Source organism: Ostrea edulis, chromosome 7, assembly GCF_947568905.1.
Source record: "Ostrea edulis chromosome 7, xbOstEdul1.1, whole genome shotgun sequence".
Taxonomy (NCBI): Eukaryota; Metazoa; Mollusca; class Bivalvia; order Ostreida; family Ostreidae; genus Ostrea; species Ostrea edulis.
Genome location: NC_079170.1, coordinates 40,674,088 through 40,695,764, shown reverse-complemented (window position 1 = coordinate 40,695,764; position 21,677 = coordinate 40,674,088). Strand labels below are relative to the sequence as shown.

Below are 21,677 nucleotides of genomic sequence, written 5' to 3'. Positions count from 1 at the left end.
TCTGTACCCCCGACGAGGACCAGCCCATGAGAAAATATCGCCGCAGTATCAGGAATGCGGTGATACTGCTTTCAAAACTTATACAGCCAGTATAATCTATAATCATAATATGTTTGCCTTGCATTTGTTCAAAATGTTGGACATCTAGACAATTTTAATTTCACTTTGGTAGTGCAAATATACACTATTACATTGAAATTCATACTGTAATCATTGAAGCAATTGATAGAGATGTACAGACATATTTTTCAGAGTAGCTATGAAGGAAACAAACACTTGATTCTACACATAAGCAATGCAGATGATATAATATCTAGTAGTCAAAGTATGTTGTTATGGCCCTATGTATACATCTGATATGTAAAGTAAGGCATTTAATGTTGCCTTATAGTTATAGGTCCGTGTTAATCAGTTTATCCAATAAATTATTGATTTAAATGTATTAGGAGTCATAAGTAACTTTGTTATTTACATGTGTTGTAGGACAGAGTTAATTTGGGGATCAGAGTTACCATCTTAGTTTGTGAGTTTCAACATGTTTTAGGAGTCTGAGCTACTCTGTTATTTACATGTTTCAAGATCTATTGGGTTTTCGAGTTACTCTGTTATTTTACATGTTTGTGTGGGTCAGATTTACCCAGTATTTGGGGATAAGAGTTATCCTTGTTGTTAGATTTGCAACATGTAATTAGGAGTCGGAGTTACTCTGTTATTTACATGTTTCAACATGTAATTAGGAGACAAAGTTACTTTGTTATTTACATGTTTGTATGGGTCGGAGTTACCCAGATATTGGGGATCAGACTTACCCTCCATTTGTTATAATTGCAACATGTAATTAGGAGTCAGAGTTACTCTGTTACTCACGTGTTGGTGTGGGTCAGAGTTATCCAGTTTGGTTGGAGACAATTAACCTAAATATTTGGTCTAGTTTGAACATGTTTTTTATCAAGGAGTCAAGGTACTAGTGTCATGTACATGGAATTTGGTCAAAGTTTTCTTATAGATACTTAGGATAATTTCAACATGTAATAGTAGGTAGAGCTATTTGTCACTGGAACATATTTGTGGGATGTATTCTGTTTTTGTTTTAATGTACATGTATACATGTACATGTAAGTCAGAATTTTCTCATAAAACTGTGTCAGTAATTGTGTCATCTCTTGAAATGACCATTTTATCTATATGTAGAATTTACACATTCTTTATGGTTCTTGGTATAGATTTGACAGTCTTCTAACTTGCATTGTTGTGAAAATTTTCCTAATTTGGTACAGTCGATGTTATTTCTTATCATCTTTTCCTCAGGAACAATGCCACCAAAGAACAGAAATAAGAAAGGTGATTCCTCGGTGGGAGAGCAGTCCAACTCCTCTGTTGCCATGAACGCAAAGAAAAGGCGAAAACAAACAACCCATCAAGAGCAATATACCGTGACACAGAGTGCAATGCCGAACATTGACTATGCTTTACTGGCAAAACACATTCTCGAACAACAAAAAGTGCCAGCCAGTGAAACTGGACTTGCTGAGGCAAACCTTGTAAGCCAAGAGGAAGTAACAGCACCTACCAATCTTGTCACAGAGCCAGAATCCACCAGTGGGCTACTGAACCCTGCAACAAATTCAATTTCTACTGATGGTACTCTACAAGCGAGTGCCATGGTCCCAGCTTCTGCACTTGGAGCCCTTCTGGACAATGTGTTCACAGGTGAGCCAGCAGGCAGAAATTCTGATAGCAATTCACAAATACAATTAACAGATAGTGTGTCTCTTGGGCCTACTGTTTCGGCTAAGCTAAAGCTCAAAATTTGGAAGAATGAATTTGTTGACTTGAAATTTATTTTACCCAACTCAACTGAAGAGCCCCTTTCCATTATGGTAGAATCTGGTAAAATTTAACTTCAACAAGCATCAACAAATAAAAACCCAATTACAATCCATCAGTGGACAGATGCTTTTCTGATATTTATCAGCATATCCTTGCAAAAATTCCCCCAAGAGGCAAGCGATCTGTTAAAATACATGTATCAAATTTGTGAAATAAGCAAGCTCCATGGTGATCAGGCTTGGGGGAATTATGATGAGTCATTTAGGAGAATAAGAGAGTCATCTTTATTACCATGGGAAAGAGTAGTAACAGAATTAAGGTTAAAGGCAGCATCTATGGGGATTAGATCTCCAAACAAATCGCAAGGGAGTCAGCCCTTTCGTCCCAGATATTGCTTTGCATATAACAAAGGGCAAAAGTGTATATCCCACCCGTGTAAATTTTCCCATACCTGCCAAGACTGTAACGGTCCCCACCCACGATTACAGTGCACAAGCATACGGTCTAACTCCACCTCCTCAATCAGAACTGACAATGACCCTTCCAACACCAGTAAATCCATTAAGTTTCAAAAATGAATTACAAGGTTATGACAAAGAAAAATTAAATTTTCTAGTTTCAGGCTTCACATCTGGTCAACCCATGAACACCCAGAAATTGTTGAAGACTACACTGATTCGGGTTTAAACAGACAGTCATTCTCGCTTCATCGAAGCTATTGATAGCATCAACAAATTTGGCACACCCACCACCACCCCATCTTTTCCTACCTTACTTGCATTGATATGTTTTAAGATATGTTATGGCCTTTGTATTTTTGATATGCCATCTTTTTGCTGTAGACCTAATCAATTTTATAATTTTTGCATATGTTGTTCTTCCGTAAATTTAGGGGATCAGCATATTGATATGTCATCATGTATTGTGTGAATAGTTTTTGGTCTGATCCCCTTATTATATTTTGTATATATTTTTCCTTATTTGCGTCATTTGAATAAATGACATATTTCATCTCTACATTGGTGTTGATGTTATTGATCTAAACTCAGCATAAACGTAGCTGTGGTGAGTTTGTGCAGCATGAGGAAACATAAATGGTTTTTTAACAGTTATCTCCTATAGGTTTATCGTTATATTTTAACCAGTAAATCAAATCATACAAAATTCTTAATTAACATATTGGTATTCCCTCCACATGTTATGTAAAGTATGATTATTAAATTCAATGACTATACAGGAAGCACATTCAATATATTTAATAATTATCACCACAGTTTAAATTAAACGTTGAATATGTTGATACAATACATGTGGAGTTTCTCCTTTGTGTATGCTATAGCCGAGATGGAGACACCTTGTGATCATAGGTGAGTATAGATATGTATGTTTTGTCTATAGCTCAGCATCACCAATAATATCCCGATACCATGACACAGGATACTGATATATGTGTTCAATGTTATAGTGGATATATCGGTTGTTAAAGTAAATGAAATTCTCATATATTTCATAATTAGCAATACATCGAAAGGTTATTTAAACGTTGGCTCTCTTTTACCCATAGTTACCGTCTTGATACACTCTACCCCCTTGCGATATATAATGACTTCCATAATTTATATTCACAGAGAGAGACAAGGTCATCAGTGCTGTCCTGGATCATTCTTTAATCAGACTGTACAGGAGTGTCAAAGCAAGAGAGATAGTCTCCCGACATTAATTTAATCAACGTTTGATATCTTGGAAAATGAATGCAATTTTCATCAATAACATTACCTTTATTGTTGTTATTATCAATTGTATCCTTCTTGTTTCACACAGTATGTCCAACAGGATACACTGGCCTAAACTGCAGTGATATCTGTCTACCTGGGCTGTATGGAGTGGAATGCCAAACAAAATGTCCATTAGAGTGTAGCGTAACGTGTGACCATATGACTGGGAAATGTTCTGACCAAACAGGTATTTTTTTTTTATTTTTTTTTTACATTTCCTGTAAGATAACCAGCAATATGAAAGATGAATATAACGAATAGTGATCAATGCCAGAACTCCTAAAAGAATACAAAATCAAGAGCTGAACAAACTTATGCCTCCTTGACATACTTTATCATCATAAGTTTCAAATTATGAACTAGTCAGCTTTCGCAATCAATGTTAAAAGCTCCCGCGATCAAAATTGTTTTCTTTGAGTATATTCAATTATTAACGAATGAAATGGTAAAGCACATGACATATGGTATGTGCTATGAAATACATACAGTACAAACAATTGAAAAAAAATATTATCAGAATATTGTTTGCTTCTGCTGGCTGTACACTTGTTACGCATCGTTTGGATATATTTGATATATACTCAGTTGGACTGTTCTTATTTCATGCTTTACAACTTTCTAAAAAAATGTGTTGGTATGAGAAAAGAAGCGGTAAGATAATGATCCAAAGTATGATAGACCAGGGGATATAATGACGAATTCCTGCAAAAAGCATGTACTTGCAATGTTATGCTGTGTCTGATCGTTTATTAAACCTTGACATGAACATGTCCAAAGAAATGATTGTAAAATATCAAATTCCAAAAGAGCATATATCTAAACATGCCGCAACTACGAATTACTCCATTTACCTAATCAAGAGTTAGGGCTTTTGGCAGGTGTGGCCGGTCGACAGTTGATGCTTATTCCTTCTAGGTACCTGATCCAATCTCTGCTATATCCAAGGGCCCATGTTTGCTCAAATCCTTATTTTGTATACCTCATAGGAGTTCTGAGATTGATAAACGTGCATTATCTTCACCTTTCACGTCTGAAATATATCTCTTCATAATTAGCTAAACTTCAAAATATAAGGGCAAAATATTCCGAGATTATTGTCTGCAAGCGATCAGACGATTGTTCAAGCAAAACAGCGCCATACCACCATATGCCCTTTCTTAATGTGTGTTTTATAGTATACAGTTATTGACTGGGTTCGAGGACAACATATGTTTTTGACCCCAAAAAGGATATGTTGGTTAAAACCGTTGGCTGAGGGCAACAAGCCATTTCGAGGGTCAAACAAAACAGATGTTGTCTGAGGAACCAGTAAATATTGTCTTGTTATACGCCTTCATTTTTAGACTGTTTTTAGTAGATGCACATGGTTTGTTGACTTTGAAATTGACAGTGTGATTACATGCATTTTGTACCGTAACTACTAGTTTAAAAGAAATCATACCAAATGCCGCAACTGATAATTATATTTTTCGTGTTTCTGCTCTACTTTTCAACTAATGAATTCTGTATTTCATCATCAATAAAATCAATGAACGTCGTCATTAAGTAAATAAATCAGCAGACCTAGAATCATGTGACTTGCATATAGCAGCTTTAACAAGGAGACAAGGAAAATAATTAACCTTAATTTTATACAATTGATTCTAGAAAATGATAAAAAAATAACTTTTTTATGTTCTTATTATCCCTACTTTCAAACATTAATTGAATTCCATCCCCAGTTCCTTCCGCAAAATGTGCATCCGCCATTTATATTTATCCAAACAACAGGAAAGGAAAACTCGAGTTAGCGCAATTTGACATCATCGGCCAAACAGTCATTTTTAAAAGTTGAATTTAACAGTTCCTGGTCCAACAGTCACCAGAACAATTAAAATGTTGAACATAGTTTCGTAAGGAGTTATAAAGGAAGTGTTTTTAAGGGTATATCAATATTAGATGTGTGAATGTCAATTGAAATAGTATAGAGAAATCTTTCAAGCGCTATGAATTAAACGCCAAGTGTATTGGTGTATGGAAACTTCAGTTGTTTTAAATGTATATCTTTTTCAGAAAATCCTTTGACATCGACGCTAGGAGGGGAAGATGCTTCTTATCATACCAGCTCTACCAATGATTCGTTTGAATTGTCTTCGAAAGGTATAGGCAATTATGAACATTACTACGTGACCACTTCTACCGAAACTTCGCCAACTACGAGTCATGGTGTGGAGAAAACCAACTACATATATTCAACAATTATTATTGTCATTATATGTTTAGGATCGGTGTCTGTGATTTTGTTATTCATCCTTTTGATCTTTTATCTAATACAAGCTTTAAGGAAAGAAGAAACGCCACATCTAACTGACGAAAACCCACCTTCACCGGCGCACCCATTGTATGAATCAATCAATGAAGATTTCGTCGTGCCTTCCATTCCAGTGTGATCAGTTGAATAATACCAATGCTGACTGAATAATTGGTGGAATATAATGATATCATGCAAAAATTGTTATAATTCCTACTCCTTTTCAACTGTCAAGGATAGATACACACTCGCTTTCTATAAGAAAGTTATGCAAGAGAGTTATTCAACATGCATCTGCAATGTACAAATGCAAGAACATTTAACTACATTTTATGTCTCTGATGACATTTTATGATTATTACTTTCTGAAGACTAAACGTAGATATCTATGATTAACGTGACATTAATTTCTTGAAGGTTAGTTTTCATTTTACCTATGTTATTTTTTTCTCGATGAAATAGTTTCTTATCAAGTTATCTTATTCACCTGTCAGGTGAATATTATTGATACAAAATGGTTCTAGAGTCTGTAGACAATGTAAAGAACACAGTCCACTGACAAGTTGAAATATATCTGTGGTGCAGTAGGCTCATTGCGGACTGTCACAAGGAATACAAAATCCACGTCTGACACCAATAATCCGATGACAGGTTGTATTGATAAACTACATCGTTATAAATACCATATGATAAGTGAATTGCTTACTTTCAACAAGACTGTTAAAATCCCTGTAACATCGACATGTTGAACAGTAGTTTGCGTCAACTTAAAAACTTATAATACCCAGAGAAAGCGCTTGCATATCGAATTAGTTGAGAGATATAAACACCATATGCAGGTGATAGTGGAATATTGCTACACAAATATGGGACGTTAATGATGGAGAAGGCGAAATCATCCCCTTTAAAGTTGAGATGTTGGTTTGCCGTTAACATCCATTTTTAATAAAATATCTAATTATAAAGAAAATTTGGAAGACTATGTTACATCTTTTATTTCTAGTTCACTGGGATATATTAAATCGACATATGAATTAAAATGATTGCTTTTAATAAATATAACATCGTCAACATATCTAAATGTCGAGCTGAAGATCACAGCAAGAAACGTGATATATTCAGTTGCAAATCAACATATTGTATCTGCTTTGTCTTTCGATATAAATCAGACCAAATATACCTGGTATATACCATACTATTTAGTGTCAGTAAATGAGAATAGAAAAACATCGATTGTATTTACATGAAAAAGAAAGCTATACGGAAATGAGTATTTCCCAGATAAAGGTCAATTCCAATTCATTCCCAAACACCCATAATATATATTGACAATGGCAATTGTTTTAGAGTGGTCCGTTCAGAACACATTTTTGAAGTATAACAAAAGTAGACCAGGTGCAAGTTAATTCGCTTTCAGATTATTGGTCTATCATATGTCATCTCATTTCCCCTGACAATAAATGGATCGAAGGGCGGAATTCATCACATTTGATGCATTTATCTGAAAATACCACATCCATTGACACTTTTAACCAGCATCACCCGAGAAAAGAATATGATTGTCATGATAAATCAATCTGTAAAAGTCCGATGTCGAAATACGTCCGGGTTGTTTCCTTTTGGAGAACTCTCGCACACAGTAAGGCGCAAAACAAGTTGTTTGCATGCAGGAGTGTGACAAATAGTCATCACTGCATAACTGAATGTACTCAGTAGGCTTCACCTACGCTGTTTCACCACCTGAATTCAACTGATACACAAACTAAGTAAATGATAAATATTCAGGGAGTAATTAGATACATGGGATTCTTTCTATATCGTATCATATCACGCTATTTCGTTGGTCGTTGATATCGTATCCAGGATGCTACTTACAAATATGACATTGTTTTTATGTTTCAACTTTAATAAAACATTTCTTTTGATAGTATTTTTTATTTCCTACATTTATATGTCGAAAACAAAGCCGTTTTAATACTGTACATATTATTATCCTTCACACTGACTGCAGTGTCACTCTATCCCACTTAGGAATTCAAAGTTCCACATCCCGTGGGAATCCGGATTAGAATAGGTCCTCAGTACCTCCTTGCTTATTATAAGAGGTGACAAAATGGGGCGGTCCTTCGGATGAGACCACAAAATCCGAGATCCCGTGTCACAGCAGGTGTTGCACGATAAAGATCCTTCCCTGCTCAATGACCCTAAGCGCCGAGCATAGGCCTAACTTTTGCAGCCCTTCACAGGCAGTGGTGACGTCTCCATATGGGTGAACTATTCTCGAGAGGGACGTTAAATAATATACAATCGATCAATCAATCAAAGTTCCACTAAATGTACCTCCTACACAGAATAGCTCTTACATCGAAACTGGCGTATTAGAAAGGACATTGAGGTAGTGACATGAAATTTTGCTTTAAGATTGTATGGAGCTTAACTTAACGTTTGATTCATTTTGAATATAATCCGAGATCTGCTGATACTCTCCATGTTTGTAAAACCGTTTGATTTATTAAAGTTTGTTTTCTTGTCATTTATTTTATATTTAGAGCAGGTATAATGTTCCACAGCATAGCTATTACATTTTTAGTTTATTTCGATGAACAAGTGAATATAACGAACTGTGACTAATCTCATAATTCCTATGAAGAATATAAATTATTGGAATTGTTATTACATGTATGTACTACGAGCTTCCTAATACTCGTAAGTTGCCCACCTGCTTATATTTCCGCATATATTTCGTGGGAGTTTCCTTACAGGGATTATATGAGAATATACCGTTTTCTTGATTTATTCTACTGTAACCGCATATATAAGTATATTTCCCCAGTGTTGCATAGGCAGGCTTAAGCGTTTCCCTCCTCACTATATATATATATATATATATATATATATATATATATATTATATATATATATATATTATTGCTTATAGGAGTTATGAGATTGATCACTGTTCGTTGTCTTCACCTTGCATTTACCACATTCATCTCGCATCGAATAAGGTTTCATGATTTATCACAAAATGAATGTCATAATAATTAATACTATAAATGCATTCCAGAATAAAAAAGGAAATTCCAGGAGTACTTTTTCTGGGTTTTAGAGCAAATCTGTCATAGGGTAAACGAATTAAGATAGAGGAATGTTCTCCTATCTCAAATGTTGATGTAGTAACATTACTCTGTCCTCTGTGGATCTGATTGCTCAAAATCTCTGATAGAGGAATGTTCTCCTATCTCCAATGATGATGTAGTAACATTACTCTATCTTCAATGATCCCATGATAGAGGAATATTCTCCTATCTCAAATGCTGATGGAGTAACATTACTCTATCTTCTATGGATCTTATTGCTCAAAATCTCTGGTAGAGGAATATTCTCCTATCTCCAATGATGATGTAGTAACATTTCTCTATCTTCTGTGGAACCTATGATAGAGGAATGTTCTCCTATCTCAATGCTGATGTAATAACATTACTCTATCCTCTGTGAATCTTATTGCTCAAAATTTCTGATAGAGGAATGTTCTCCTATCTCCAATGATGATGTAGTAACATTACTCTATCTTCAATGATCTTATTGCTCAAAATCTCTGATAGGGGAATATTCTCCTATCGCAAATGCTGATGGAGTAACATTACTCTATCTTCTATGGATCTTATTGCTCAAAATCTCTGATAGAGGAATATTCTCCTATCTCCAATGATGATGTAGTAACATTACTCTATCTTCAATGATCTTATTGCTCAAAATATCTGATAGAGGAATATTCTCCAAACACAAATGCTGATGGAGTAACATTACTTTATCTTCTATGGATCTTATTGCTCAAAATCTCTGATAGAGGAATATTCTCCTATCTCCAGTGATGATGTAGTAACATTACTCTTTCCTCTGTGGATCTTATTGCTCAAAATCTCTGATAGAGGAATATGAGATTTTTATGATTTTGAGGTCACATGAATCATTCAGATGACCTATTGCTATCTGTTTTTGTCCGTCGCCGTGCGTTAACATTTGAACATTTTCAGCTTCTTCTCTGAAACCCCTGAACCAATTTCAACCAATTTTGGCATCTAGCATCTGTGGGTGGAGGGGAACAAAAATTGTGAAATTCGTGGTCCCTGCCCCCCTGGGGCCTGAGGGGTGGGGCATAAACCATCAAAATGAGTGTAATTTTAAAAAATCTTCTTCTAAAATGACACATGTACTTCATGACCACATAGCTATTCAATGTTTCTTCCATCCAAAAGTAAAATTCTTATATTTAAACACAAACCTAATTCAAACATTGGAAGGTTGTTACATGATACTCAGGTGACCTATAAGGCCCCTTGGCCTCTTGTTGTGGAAACAACATCATAATACCAGGTAAATGTGACATCATTGATACAAGACTTCCCAGATATATGCCTCTATTAAGAACAACTAAATGGCCAAGAGTAACAATAGAGTAATGTCAAGTTTATTGACTGAATTTTAAAGATATGTAAATTTGGGGCCGATCTGCACCCTTAGAGCCCCTAGCTCAAGCACCGTCCTTAGATGTGTAAAGTGTTTTAGTTATATCTATTGTATATTTCATCGTGCTAATTTATAGATTTTGTTTGCCCAACTATCTATTTTGTATTGCTTGTAGGAGTTATGAGATTGATCACTGTTCGTTATCTTCACCTTGCATTTGTAACACTGTGTTAAATGTGTGCAGTGCAACATTTTGAAGTGTGACAGTAGTAGTTCATCTGATATAATGTAATGCTGTAATGATTATGGGTATATATGTGTATTGTTTAAGAATGTACATTCCTCTCCCGGGGCCCTTAATGACACACACTTAAAGGCCAGCAATTGGATATAAAAGCAGCCAATCGGTGAAAATGGTGGAATATATGAATTTTCTGGTCACATTCAGATTGCAGCACTTATTTTGCAAAAATAAAGATTAAGCTGTTGTACTTAAATTTATATTATTGTAATTTTCCTGTCATATTTGAAAATCTTAGATAAACTGGTAATGTAAATTGTAACTATATTTTCATGAAATCCGAATTGGACGATGCATGTGACAAAATTATTAGTCTAAGGAATTGAAATTCTATTATGAAAGAGATCCAGAGCATTCATCCACATGCAGGCACCTGAAGCATGGATACTACTTACATCCTCCCCCACTTTATAAATAATTTTTTGTGGCGATAATTTCTCTGAAATGTGTGGATTCCCTGTCTACCTCATCCTTCTTTCAATATTCTATGTAATTAATTGTTTCATACTTTTGTAAGCTTTAGAGATTGGCCTTCTACCATTATGTATTTTATTATACATATATCCTGTTCATTGAATTGACAGAAAGTTTGTGTTAGCAGTATTGCTAAATTGGTTCTTTTACAGCAAGAAGGCATTGTCTTATCACTTAATTTTAGATCCCATTTTCATCAGCTAGTGTAAACAATGGCTTTCGCGTTTTGCCGCTCTATTGACCACAGATCGCGTTATACTCACCGCTCCAATTAGCAGATATCGCCTCTCCAAATTTTGCATTTTTGTTTTCAATTTTGTTTTCAAAATTATCGGGACGGCGATTGCCGCCCCTTTACCAATGCCCTAATGCATGTATATGTGTGTGTGTGTGTGTGTGTGTGTTCATAGAAATTCTTTATATCATGATCATTAAGATAAGATACAGTTCCCTTATCAAATTGATTTTCTTACCAAACAGTTATGAATACAATAGTGTTTAGGATGCACCTTAACAAGCAACTGTTAAGACAGTGCAGTACATACACAGATAGCATGTGCTTTACAAAGACAATATTAGAGTTTCTAATTATTAAGACTTTTCTGTACAACAAGATCCATAGAAGATAGAGTAATATTACTTCATCAACATTGGAAATAGGAGAATATTCCTCTATCAGAGATTTGATCAATGAGATCCATAGAAGATAGAGTAATGTTACTTCATCAGCATTTGAGATAGGAGAACATTCCCCTACCATAGGTTCCACAGAAGATAGAGTAATGTTACTCCATCAACATTTGAGATTGGATAATATTCCTCAATCATAGGATCCACAGAAGATAGAGTAATGTTACTACATCAACATTTGAGATAGGAGAACATTCCTCTATATGTTACTACATCAACATTTGAGATGGGAGAACATTTCGGTTCTTTAGCGTGCCACACCTACTGTGACACGGGACATCCGTTTTTAAGGTAATCTCCGAGGAACCGTGACATTCACAGCTGATGCCGAGCGTTTGGCGATGGAACTGTCACTACCTATTTTAACGACTTAAAGGACTTGTCCCGTAATTTTAAAACTTGCATAATTTTATGAAAAATATTCTTTATACTATAGTTGAAAAGGATACTAAATACAATAAAAATTGTTGTGAGCATATTTACAGAGATATTGCGAGTTGAAATTCAAATACAGCAATATGCATATTTCGATCGGAGATTTACGCGCCATATTACTGTGACGTCATATGCGACAATTGGAATGAGAAAGCACGTAGTAAACCGGTGGTGATTTAGGTGATAATCCTATTATTTTATCTATAAAACCGCTTTAACAGCATTATATGTGTATTTACCCATCAATTAATGGACTATGGTGTATTGTGCGGCATACGGTTGCACCAATATTCAGAAGAAAGGGTGCCGATTTAATCATTTTAGTTCCTCAAAGGATGCAGCTCGGAGGATGGCATGGATCACACACAAGTTTGATGCTACAGATATTAGACGGTTGTGTTCAGAACACTTTTCAAAACTTCAGCTAGACCGAGATCCTGAGAATTAGAAGGCGACTGGCTTTGCAGGGGCAAAGATTCTACTTAAAGCATGCCAGGCCTAGATGTACATGTACCTCTTCGTTTGTTCAAAGTCCCTGAGTTACGGGATAATTGTGGTTTTCTATCGATACTATTTAAATGTGCTGGGATTTTTATTGTCATAGATAAAAATATTTTTCATTGTTACAATGTTTGTTTTCAAATCGCTCGTGTCAAGTTCAAACTGCGTGTTGATGATTCTAAATAACAGGCGATTTTGTGAAAATGGCCAGCTTTCAATGCATGTCCGATGTTGTTTGTAATCTGAGCGATGAGAAAACACAAGAATCGGTAATTTTATCTATAATAATGGTTGTAATGGTCTATTCCATACCACACATAACAAAAACACAGGAAACGGTAATTTTGTTTGTAATAATGATTTACCTGGAATTTACCTGGCCTACAGATCGGCTGTTGTGTATATGTTTATGATATACACTGCACAGGAAACTTCTCAGGTTATCAAAAATTATGCTTAGTGTCTCGATTTGTGCAAAAAAAAAAAATTCTACCTACATGCATTCCGCATTTCTATTTCCCGAAACCTTCAAACTTGGTCATATTTATGTATTGCAGCTAACAGGTTTAGCCCATTTCAAAAACCTGTGCTTTTTAAAACTTCTAATAAAACTGTTATCTATCGTATATAAATAATTTCCTAAAATATAATATTACCTGGTGTTTCCAGGCACTTCCTGGTGTCCTGTGAGTTCGCAGTGTCGTGGGTGTAGTAGGTAAAATATCCATGCTTCGAGAGAATGAATAAATCCAAGTAGAATTGTGTACATGTACAACATGATCAAGATACCCCTCAATATGGGCCGTCTGTAGGGTGTCTGTGGACGTAGTGTTTGTGTAATGATGGTATCCCAAACAGTAGCTGACACATATATAGTCTAACCCCCCCCCCTCTTTCTCTCTCTCCCTTACTCTCAATCATTGACTAAATGAGTAATTATTGTCATAAGATGCAACACTATTGCCATATTATTTCATCTATCTTTATTATTGCTACAGTTTTACACATTCTCTCTCTCTCTCTCTCTCTCTCTCTCTCTCTCTCTCTCTCTCTCTCTCTCTCTCTCTCTCTCTTTATAAATATAAAGCCATGATAAATTATAAATAGAAATATCTCAATAACTCGCTCCCTTTATAAATATAAAGCCGTGATAAATTATAAATACAAATATCTCTTCTTCCCTTTTTTTTTTTACTACTGTAACAGTTCTCAATAACTTATTTGTGCTTTTTTGCTATTGTTTGATTTCTGATTGTGTAATTTATAATCCATGTGGTATCCGAAGTAAATGCTATCAAAACTAAGGTATACAGGGGCTTTCCTCGAGATCTAAAGACTGCCGGTTATCATTAGCCGTGATTGTTATCAAAACATCTTTCTCAGGTAGCTGTAGACCACGGTTTTGATAACAATAACACCCAGTACCTACAGGTATTCTTTAGATTTTGAGGAAGCCCTGTGTTCGAGAGTTTTGATAGCATTGACCTGTCCACAACTGCTATTTTCTCGTAATTCATTTTTTTTAAAAAGACCCCCCCCTACGTTCATGATTTAATATATATATATATATATATATATATATATATATATATATATATATATCATATATTTGATAAGACATGTAAAAAGCCCTACCTAATTTACGTATTATTTTTAGCAATTGTGTTTTATTTTGATTTCACCATGTTTACATCGTTCGATAGCTACGCGTGGATTATAAGTAAAATATTCACATCAAGGCATATTTTTTTTTAAATATATAAATGAAGAACATTAGTAATCAATTGAATAAATAATGCAAATAAACAAAATGTTAACGTAATGTAGATGCGCGTACATGCATGTCAGTATGCACGGTATGCAGTAGGCTATATCAATAAATTCCATTCGTCGTTTTCTTGTTGAACAGTTTTAATGTAAAGGAATAATATCTAATAAAACAAATTCGTCATTGATGTAAAAAAAAAATATCTGCCCGTACCACACTGGTATCAAACGAAGTTAAATAATAACAGGTTTCTTCACAAAAAGCTGATCGGCGAGAGATGAAATTGTCGCATATGACGTCACGGTATCAGGTGACCCGCTATCTCATTAGTGGAGATTTCGAAATCAGGAAGTCGATTTGAGTCGATTGAAATGTTAAATTAAACCTGAAATCTTGCTTCAAAAACTGGGAGATCATTTTTTATATGTATTGTGATAAAAGTTACTTCAGTTTCTAAATAATTCACGAACGTGGGACATGTCCTTTAAGGCTGTGGTCTGCCGTGGCCGGGATTCAAACCCCAGCCTTCCGCATGCAGGGTGAACGTTCTAACCTCTCGGCCACCGCGGTGAGATTTTGAACAATAAGATCCATAGAAGATAGAGTAATGTTACTTCATCAGCATTTGAGATAGGAGAACATTCCTCTATCATAGGTTCCACAAAAGATAGAGTAATGTTACTACATCATCATTGGAGATAGGAGAATATTCCTCTATCAGATATTTTGAGCAATAAGATCCATAGAAGATAGAGTAATGTTACTCCATCAGCATTTGAGATAGGAGAACATTCCTCTATCATAGGTTCCACAGAAGATAGATTATGTTACTACATCATCATTGGAGATAGGAGAATATTCCTCTATCAGAGATTTTGAGCAATAAGATCCATAGAAGATAGAGTAATGCTACTACATCAGCATTGGAGATAGGAAAACATTCCTTTATCAGAGATTTTGAGCAATAAAATCATTGAAGATAGAGTAATGTTACTACATCATCATTGGAGATAGGAGAACATTCCTCTATCAGAGATTTTGAGCAATAAGATCCACAGAGGATAGAGTAATGTTACTACATCAGCATTGAGATAGAACATTCCTCTATCATAGGTTCCACAGAAGATAGAGTAATGTTACTACATCATCATTGGAGATAGGAGAACATTCCTCTATCAGAGATTTTGAGCAATAAGATCCACAGAGGATAGAGTAATGTTACTACATCAGCATTGGAGATAGGAGAATATTCCTCTATCAGAGATTTTGAGCAAAAAGATCCATAGAAGATAGAGTAATGTTACTCCATCAGCATTTGCGATAGGAGAATATTCCTCTATCAGAGATTTTGAGCAATAAGATCATTGAAGATAGAGTAATGTTACTACATCATCATTGGAGATAGGAGAACATTCCTCTATCAGAGATTTTGAGCAATAAGGTCCATAGAAGATAGAGTAATGTTACTACATCAGCATTTGAGATAGGAGAACATTCCTCTATCAGAGATTTTGAGCAATAAGATCCACAGAGGATAGAGTAATGTTACTACATCAGCATTGAGATAGAACATTCCTCTATCATAGGTTCCACAGAAGATAGAGTAATGTTACTACATCATCATTGGAGATAGGAGAACATTCCTCTATCAGAGATTTTGAGCAATAAGATCCACAGAGGATAGAGTAATGTTACTACATCATCATTGGACATAGGAGAATATTCCTCTATCAGAGATTTTGAGCAAAAAGATCCATAGAAGATAGAGTAATGTTACTACATCAGCATTTGCGATAGGAGAATATTCCTCTATCAGAGATTTTGAGCAATAAGATCATTGAAGATAGAGTAATGTTACTACATCATCATTGGAGATAGGAGACCATTCCTGTATCAGAGATTTTGAGCAATAAGGTCCATAGAAGATAGAGTAATGTTACTACATCAGCATTTGAGATAGGAGAACATTCCTCTATCAGAGATTTTGAGCAATAAGATCCATAGAAGATAGAGTAATGTTACTCCATCAGCATTTGAGATAGGAGAATATTCCTCTATCATAGGATCATTGAAGATAGAGTAATGTTACTACATCATCATTGGAGATAGGAGAACATTCCTCTATCAGAGATTTTGAGCAATAAGATCCACAGAGGATAGAGTAATGTTACTACATCAACATTTGAGATAGGAGAACATTCCTCTATCTTAATTCGTTTACCCTATGACAGATTTGCTCTAAAACCCAGAAAAAGTACTCCTGGAATTTCCTTTTTTATTCTGAAATGCATTTATACCTTTTTAGTCAAGCATTACATTGAAAACTCATTCACATAGCTGAAAAAACTATACTGTTTGTGATTAAATGCAAATATAAAATTTCAACATCACACACATCACAAAGGACATTTTAGATACGATTTGAATCTGCGGTTTGTTGTTAAATGCTCGTTTTATACGGAAATTCTTAAGCATGGTGGATGGAACGGGTTGCTTCAAAACTTATGAATGATGCTATCCGTAATATTTGCAACTGTTGACTCCACTGAATTAATAAAACTCTCATTTTATATAAAAGATGTATACAAAAAATATATAAACATGTATGTCCCCTTCAGTTCTCTCAGTCAAATCACATTCCGGCAATGGTGACGTCTCCATGTCAGCGAAACATTCTCGTGTGGGACGTTAAACAATATACAACCAACTAACCTTTTGGAACTTAAAGGAACAAATAAATATCAGCAATACATTCATATTTAAAAAAATCTGAATACCTAGTTGGTAGCTCATTCTCGTTTTATGTGTCGTCTGCTGATGTGTATTTTGTGTGTTCGGATGTAGTTGTGGAGGGTTTTTTGTGGTTATAATTTTAGATTTCTTTATTCTAAAGCTGTATTTTTTTTCCTCGGTGAGGTAGATTTGAAATTGCGCAATTCCAATATATTATTCTACACATCATACACTGACAGAAAACTACCTTTTTCTCTACCGACCAATGATACTTAAAAGTGAAGGATTTTGGCGCTTCATGATCTTAAACAACATGTGTTGTACGTGATGTAGTTGGATACAGTGTACAGCTTACTCCACTTATTTTAATGTCGCTTATTTAGAAGCAAAACAAACTCCCCAGTCTCAATCTCTTATTTTCTTTGCATTAAAATGTCTGCGAAATTGAAATCGCTTATGTTGAAATATTGCCTATGTTGAAATCAATTGTCAAAGGTAGATAGAAACACACTATCGTTCGATTAGAATCCAGGCAAAAGAGTTATTTAACATGCATCTGAAATGTACAAATTCAAAAACAGTTAATATTTTATGCTTCTGATATTTTATGATAATTACTTTCGGAAGACTACACGTAGATATATAGGATTAACTTGCCATTAATTTCTTACAGGTTAGTTTTTATTTTATCTATGTTTTCTGATGAAATGCTTCATTATAAAGTTATTTTATTCACCTATAAGGTGAGGATTATCAATAAAAAATTGTTCTAGAACATTTAGAGTTTAGACTTCAATTGATTTTTCTGTGTTTGGAAAGTAACCCACTGCCACATTGAAACATTTCTGTTGTGCAGTAGTCTCATTGAGGACTGTCACAGAGAATACAAACCCGATCCACGTCAGCCATCATTTGTCCCAGTGACAGGTTATATTGGTAAACTACATCGTTATTACGACCATAAAATGTGTGAATTGCTTACTTTAAATAAGACTGTTAAATCCCTGTAACATCAATATGTTGGAAAATAGTGTGCCTCGAATTAAAAACCTATAATACCTAGAACAATGTTTCGTATATCGAATCAGACCTAAACACCAAATGCATGTAATGATGCAATATTGCTACATAAATTAATGGGAGGTTGATGATGGAGAAACTGAAATTGTCCCGTTGTTAAAAAGTTAAGTCGTTAGATTGCCGTAGACATCCATGTTTAATAAGGTATCCAAGAACAAAGCAGATGTAGAAAACTTGGTTATGTCTTTCATTTCTAGTTCACTGTCATATATCGAATCGGCATTTGAATTAAAATGATTACCTGTTAAAAATTATACGTCGTCGATGTATCTAAATGTCGAGTTGAAGACGACAGCAGGATACTTCATATATTTATCTAAAAATTAACATTGTGTCTCTGCCTTGCCTTCTGATACTAATCAAATGAAATGTATATGTTATATACTTCACCATTTAGTGTCTATAAATGAGGAAATAACAACATCGATTGTCTTTACAGGAAAAGAAAGATATACGGAAATAATTATTTCCCGGATAATTGTCAATTCCAATTCAATTGTGAACAAACATAATGAATATAGACTATGTAAGTTTTACATTATGACCCCTGAGTCGAGGCCTCTGTTGGTGAACTGTTAGTCCCTGGGGGTCACTACAGCCCAGTAGCTAGGATGTATATTTAATTGCTGTTATAAAATTTAGGAATACATTTCAAAATTAAGAATTATCTCCTTCATGCATAGCTCTTATCCTTAGACGAATTTGACTCCACTTTTTTGGCCCACTGTTTTTCCCGATGATAGGTCTAAAACTTCATTGTTATTTCGGATTTCAAACATTTCGGTTGAGCATCACTGAAGAGACATTATTTGTCGAAATGCGCATTTGGTGTATCAAAATCGGTACCGTATAAGTTTTACACTATGACAATTTGTTTTGGAATGGCCCGTTCAGCACGCATTGATACAAACTTTGAAGTATATCAAAAGAAGACCAGGTGCAAGTCAATTCACTCTCAAACTTCTATGTTTTATCAGGTCACGTTATTTCGATGGTCGTAGGTATCAAATCCAGGATGTTACTTACAAATATGACATTGCTTTTATGTTTCGACTTTAATAAAACATTTCTTTCGATAGTATTTTGTATTTCTTAAATTTACATATTGAAAACAAAGACGTTTTAGATACATTTTATCGTCTTCCTCACTGACTATAGCGTCACTCAGTCCCACTTAGGCATTCAAAGTTTCCATTGAATATACCTCCTACACAGAAGAGCTCTTATCTCGAAAATGGCGTACTAGAAAGGACATTGAAGTACGTGATATATAAATCTTTTGTTTTAAGATTGTATTGAGTTTAACTTAACATTTAATTCGTTTTGAATATAATCTGAGATTCGTTGATAATTTCCATATGCAAAACCTTTTGATTTATCGCAGTTTGTGTTATTGTCATTTGTTTTATATTGAGAGCGGGTATAGTATTCAACAGCATACCTAAATAATATGTTTTTACGTTTTATTTTGATGAACAAGTGAATATACGAACTGTAGTTAATCTCATAATTCCCATAAAGAATATAAATCATTGGGTGTCTTTATCAAATGTATGCACTAAAAGCTTCCTAATAGTTTAAAGTTTTCTGATACATGTATTTCCAGATACATTTCGTGGGATTTTCCTCACAGGGATTGTATGGAAATATACCGTTTTCCTGATTTATTCTACAGTATCCGCATGTACAAGTACATATACAAGTACATTGAAAACTTATTTATATTGCTGAAAATCTATACTTTTTGTGATTAAATGCAAATATATAATTTCGATGTCGAGCACATCGCAACCGGACATTCTAAATACGATTTGCATCTGCTGTTTTTTGTTAAATGGAGGTTTGATACGGAAATCCCCATGCATTGCTATTGAAACGAATTGCTTGAACATTCATCAAGGATGCATACCTATGGCATAACATTTGTTTAATGTAGGGGGAAGGGTAGATATATGATAATCATAAACGTGTACAGTGTTTGTCTCCAGTGGTATAATCATCTATCTTTATTTTTTTAATGAAATTTAAAGTACTGTTATACGGCAAGGTTATAATGTAAAATTTATACGGTACCAATTTTGATGCACCAGATGCGCATTTCGACAAATAATGTTTCTTCAGTGATGCTCAACCGAAATGTTTGAAATCCGAATAACGATAAATTTCCTAGAGCTATTTTAACGGAAACAAAGTGCCAAAAATGGAGTCAAATTCGTCTAAGGATAAGGGCTATGCATGAGGGAGATATAATCCTTAATTTTGAAATGAATTTCTAAATTTTATCCCAGCAATTAAATATACATCCGTATTTTCAAGCTAGTAACAAAGTACTTAGCAACTGGGCTGTAGAGACCCTCGAGGACTAACAGTCCACCAGCAGAGGCTTCGACCCAGGGATCATAATACAGGTCATAATCTAAAACTTATACTGTACCAATTGTGATGCACCAGATGCGCATTTCGCCAAATAATGTCTCTTCAGTGATGCACAATCCGAAATTTTGAAATTCGAAATGACAATACAACTTGTAAGAGCTAAAAGGAAAACTAAAGTGCCAAAAACTGGATCTAATATGTGACTTTTAAATATAATTGGCTGAAAATGGAAAAACTATCAATTCCCACTCCATACAGTTTGGTTTAATCATTAACTAAAGAGAATATGTATGTTGCCATATCTTTTAAAATGTCAGACATATCAAAACAGAAGCATATAGGTCAATATCGGAAAATCACATATCTTTCTAAAACAGGATAATTAAAGTAGATAAACACTTTTTAATGTTAACAGTTTAGAAAAAAAAACTGCTAATATATGAATATGTATAAATCAAACGCTGATGTTAGAGGACACATTGTAGAACATACATACAGTAGAGGAAATACCAGCATAATAATTATTTTTCTTGATAACACATTTTGTATCAGAGATAATTGATTACCTATGGGAAATATAAACCTTTTCATTATCAATAGTTTATAAAACGTGTTACTTTAACCAGTAAATGATATTTCACCATCAAACGTTTTACTTTATCCAGTAAATGATATTCCTCTGAAATATACATTTCTATCATGCGCAACGTTTAATTTCATAAAGATTTTTGCTAACATTTATGACACCGCATGCAGATCGATCTACCTTACGTTCCCCTCTATTTACAATACTTTATTTTGTAAATTGTAAGACAAGGTAATAAAACATTGGAGGTATTATACTGCAAATTATTTTGATTATATATTACAATGTATACTGTAATATGAAAAAGTAAATCTAACGAACATTGATCAATCTTACAAATTGCACAAAAAATACACTATTGAGTATATT

The 21,677-nt window shown here is 34.4% G+C and overlaps 2 protein-coding genes across 3 annotated transcripts in view; both read left to right on the top strand.

The window, feature by feature from the left end:
- Positions 1-21,677, top strand: part of LOC125654515 (multiple epidermal growth factor-like domains protein 11) — a 139,025-nt gene that overhangs the window by 99,165 nt on the left and 18,183 nt on the right. Inside the window, exon 3 of one of the 2 annotated variants that reach the window (XM_056144403.1) lies at positions 5,658-7,709. The exons of the other annotated variant lie outside the window; for it this stretch is intronic. Coding sequence (XP_056000378.1) covers positions 5,658-6,034 — 377 coding nt within the window. The 3' untranslated portion in view covers positions 6,035-7,709. Of the gene's footprint in view, positions 1-5,657; positions 7,710-21,677 lie in introns of those variants that run through there. 2 annotated transcript variants of the gene reach the window in all.
- On the top strand, positions 137-2,846 carry LOC125654518 (uncharacterized). The gene is made up of 2 exons (XM_048884486.2): positions 137-1,710; positions 2,447-2,846. Exons 1-2 carry the CDS (start codon positions 1,281-1,283, stop codon positions 2,515-2,517), a joined length of 501 nt encoding a protein of 166 aa, XP_048740443.2. The 5' UTR covers positions 137-1,280; the 3' UTR covers positions 2,518-2,846.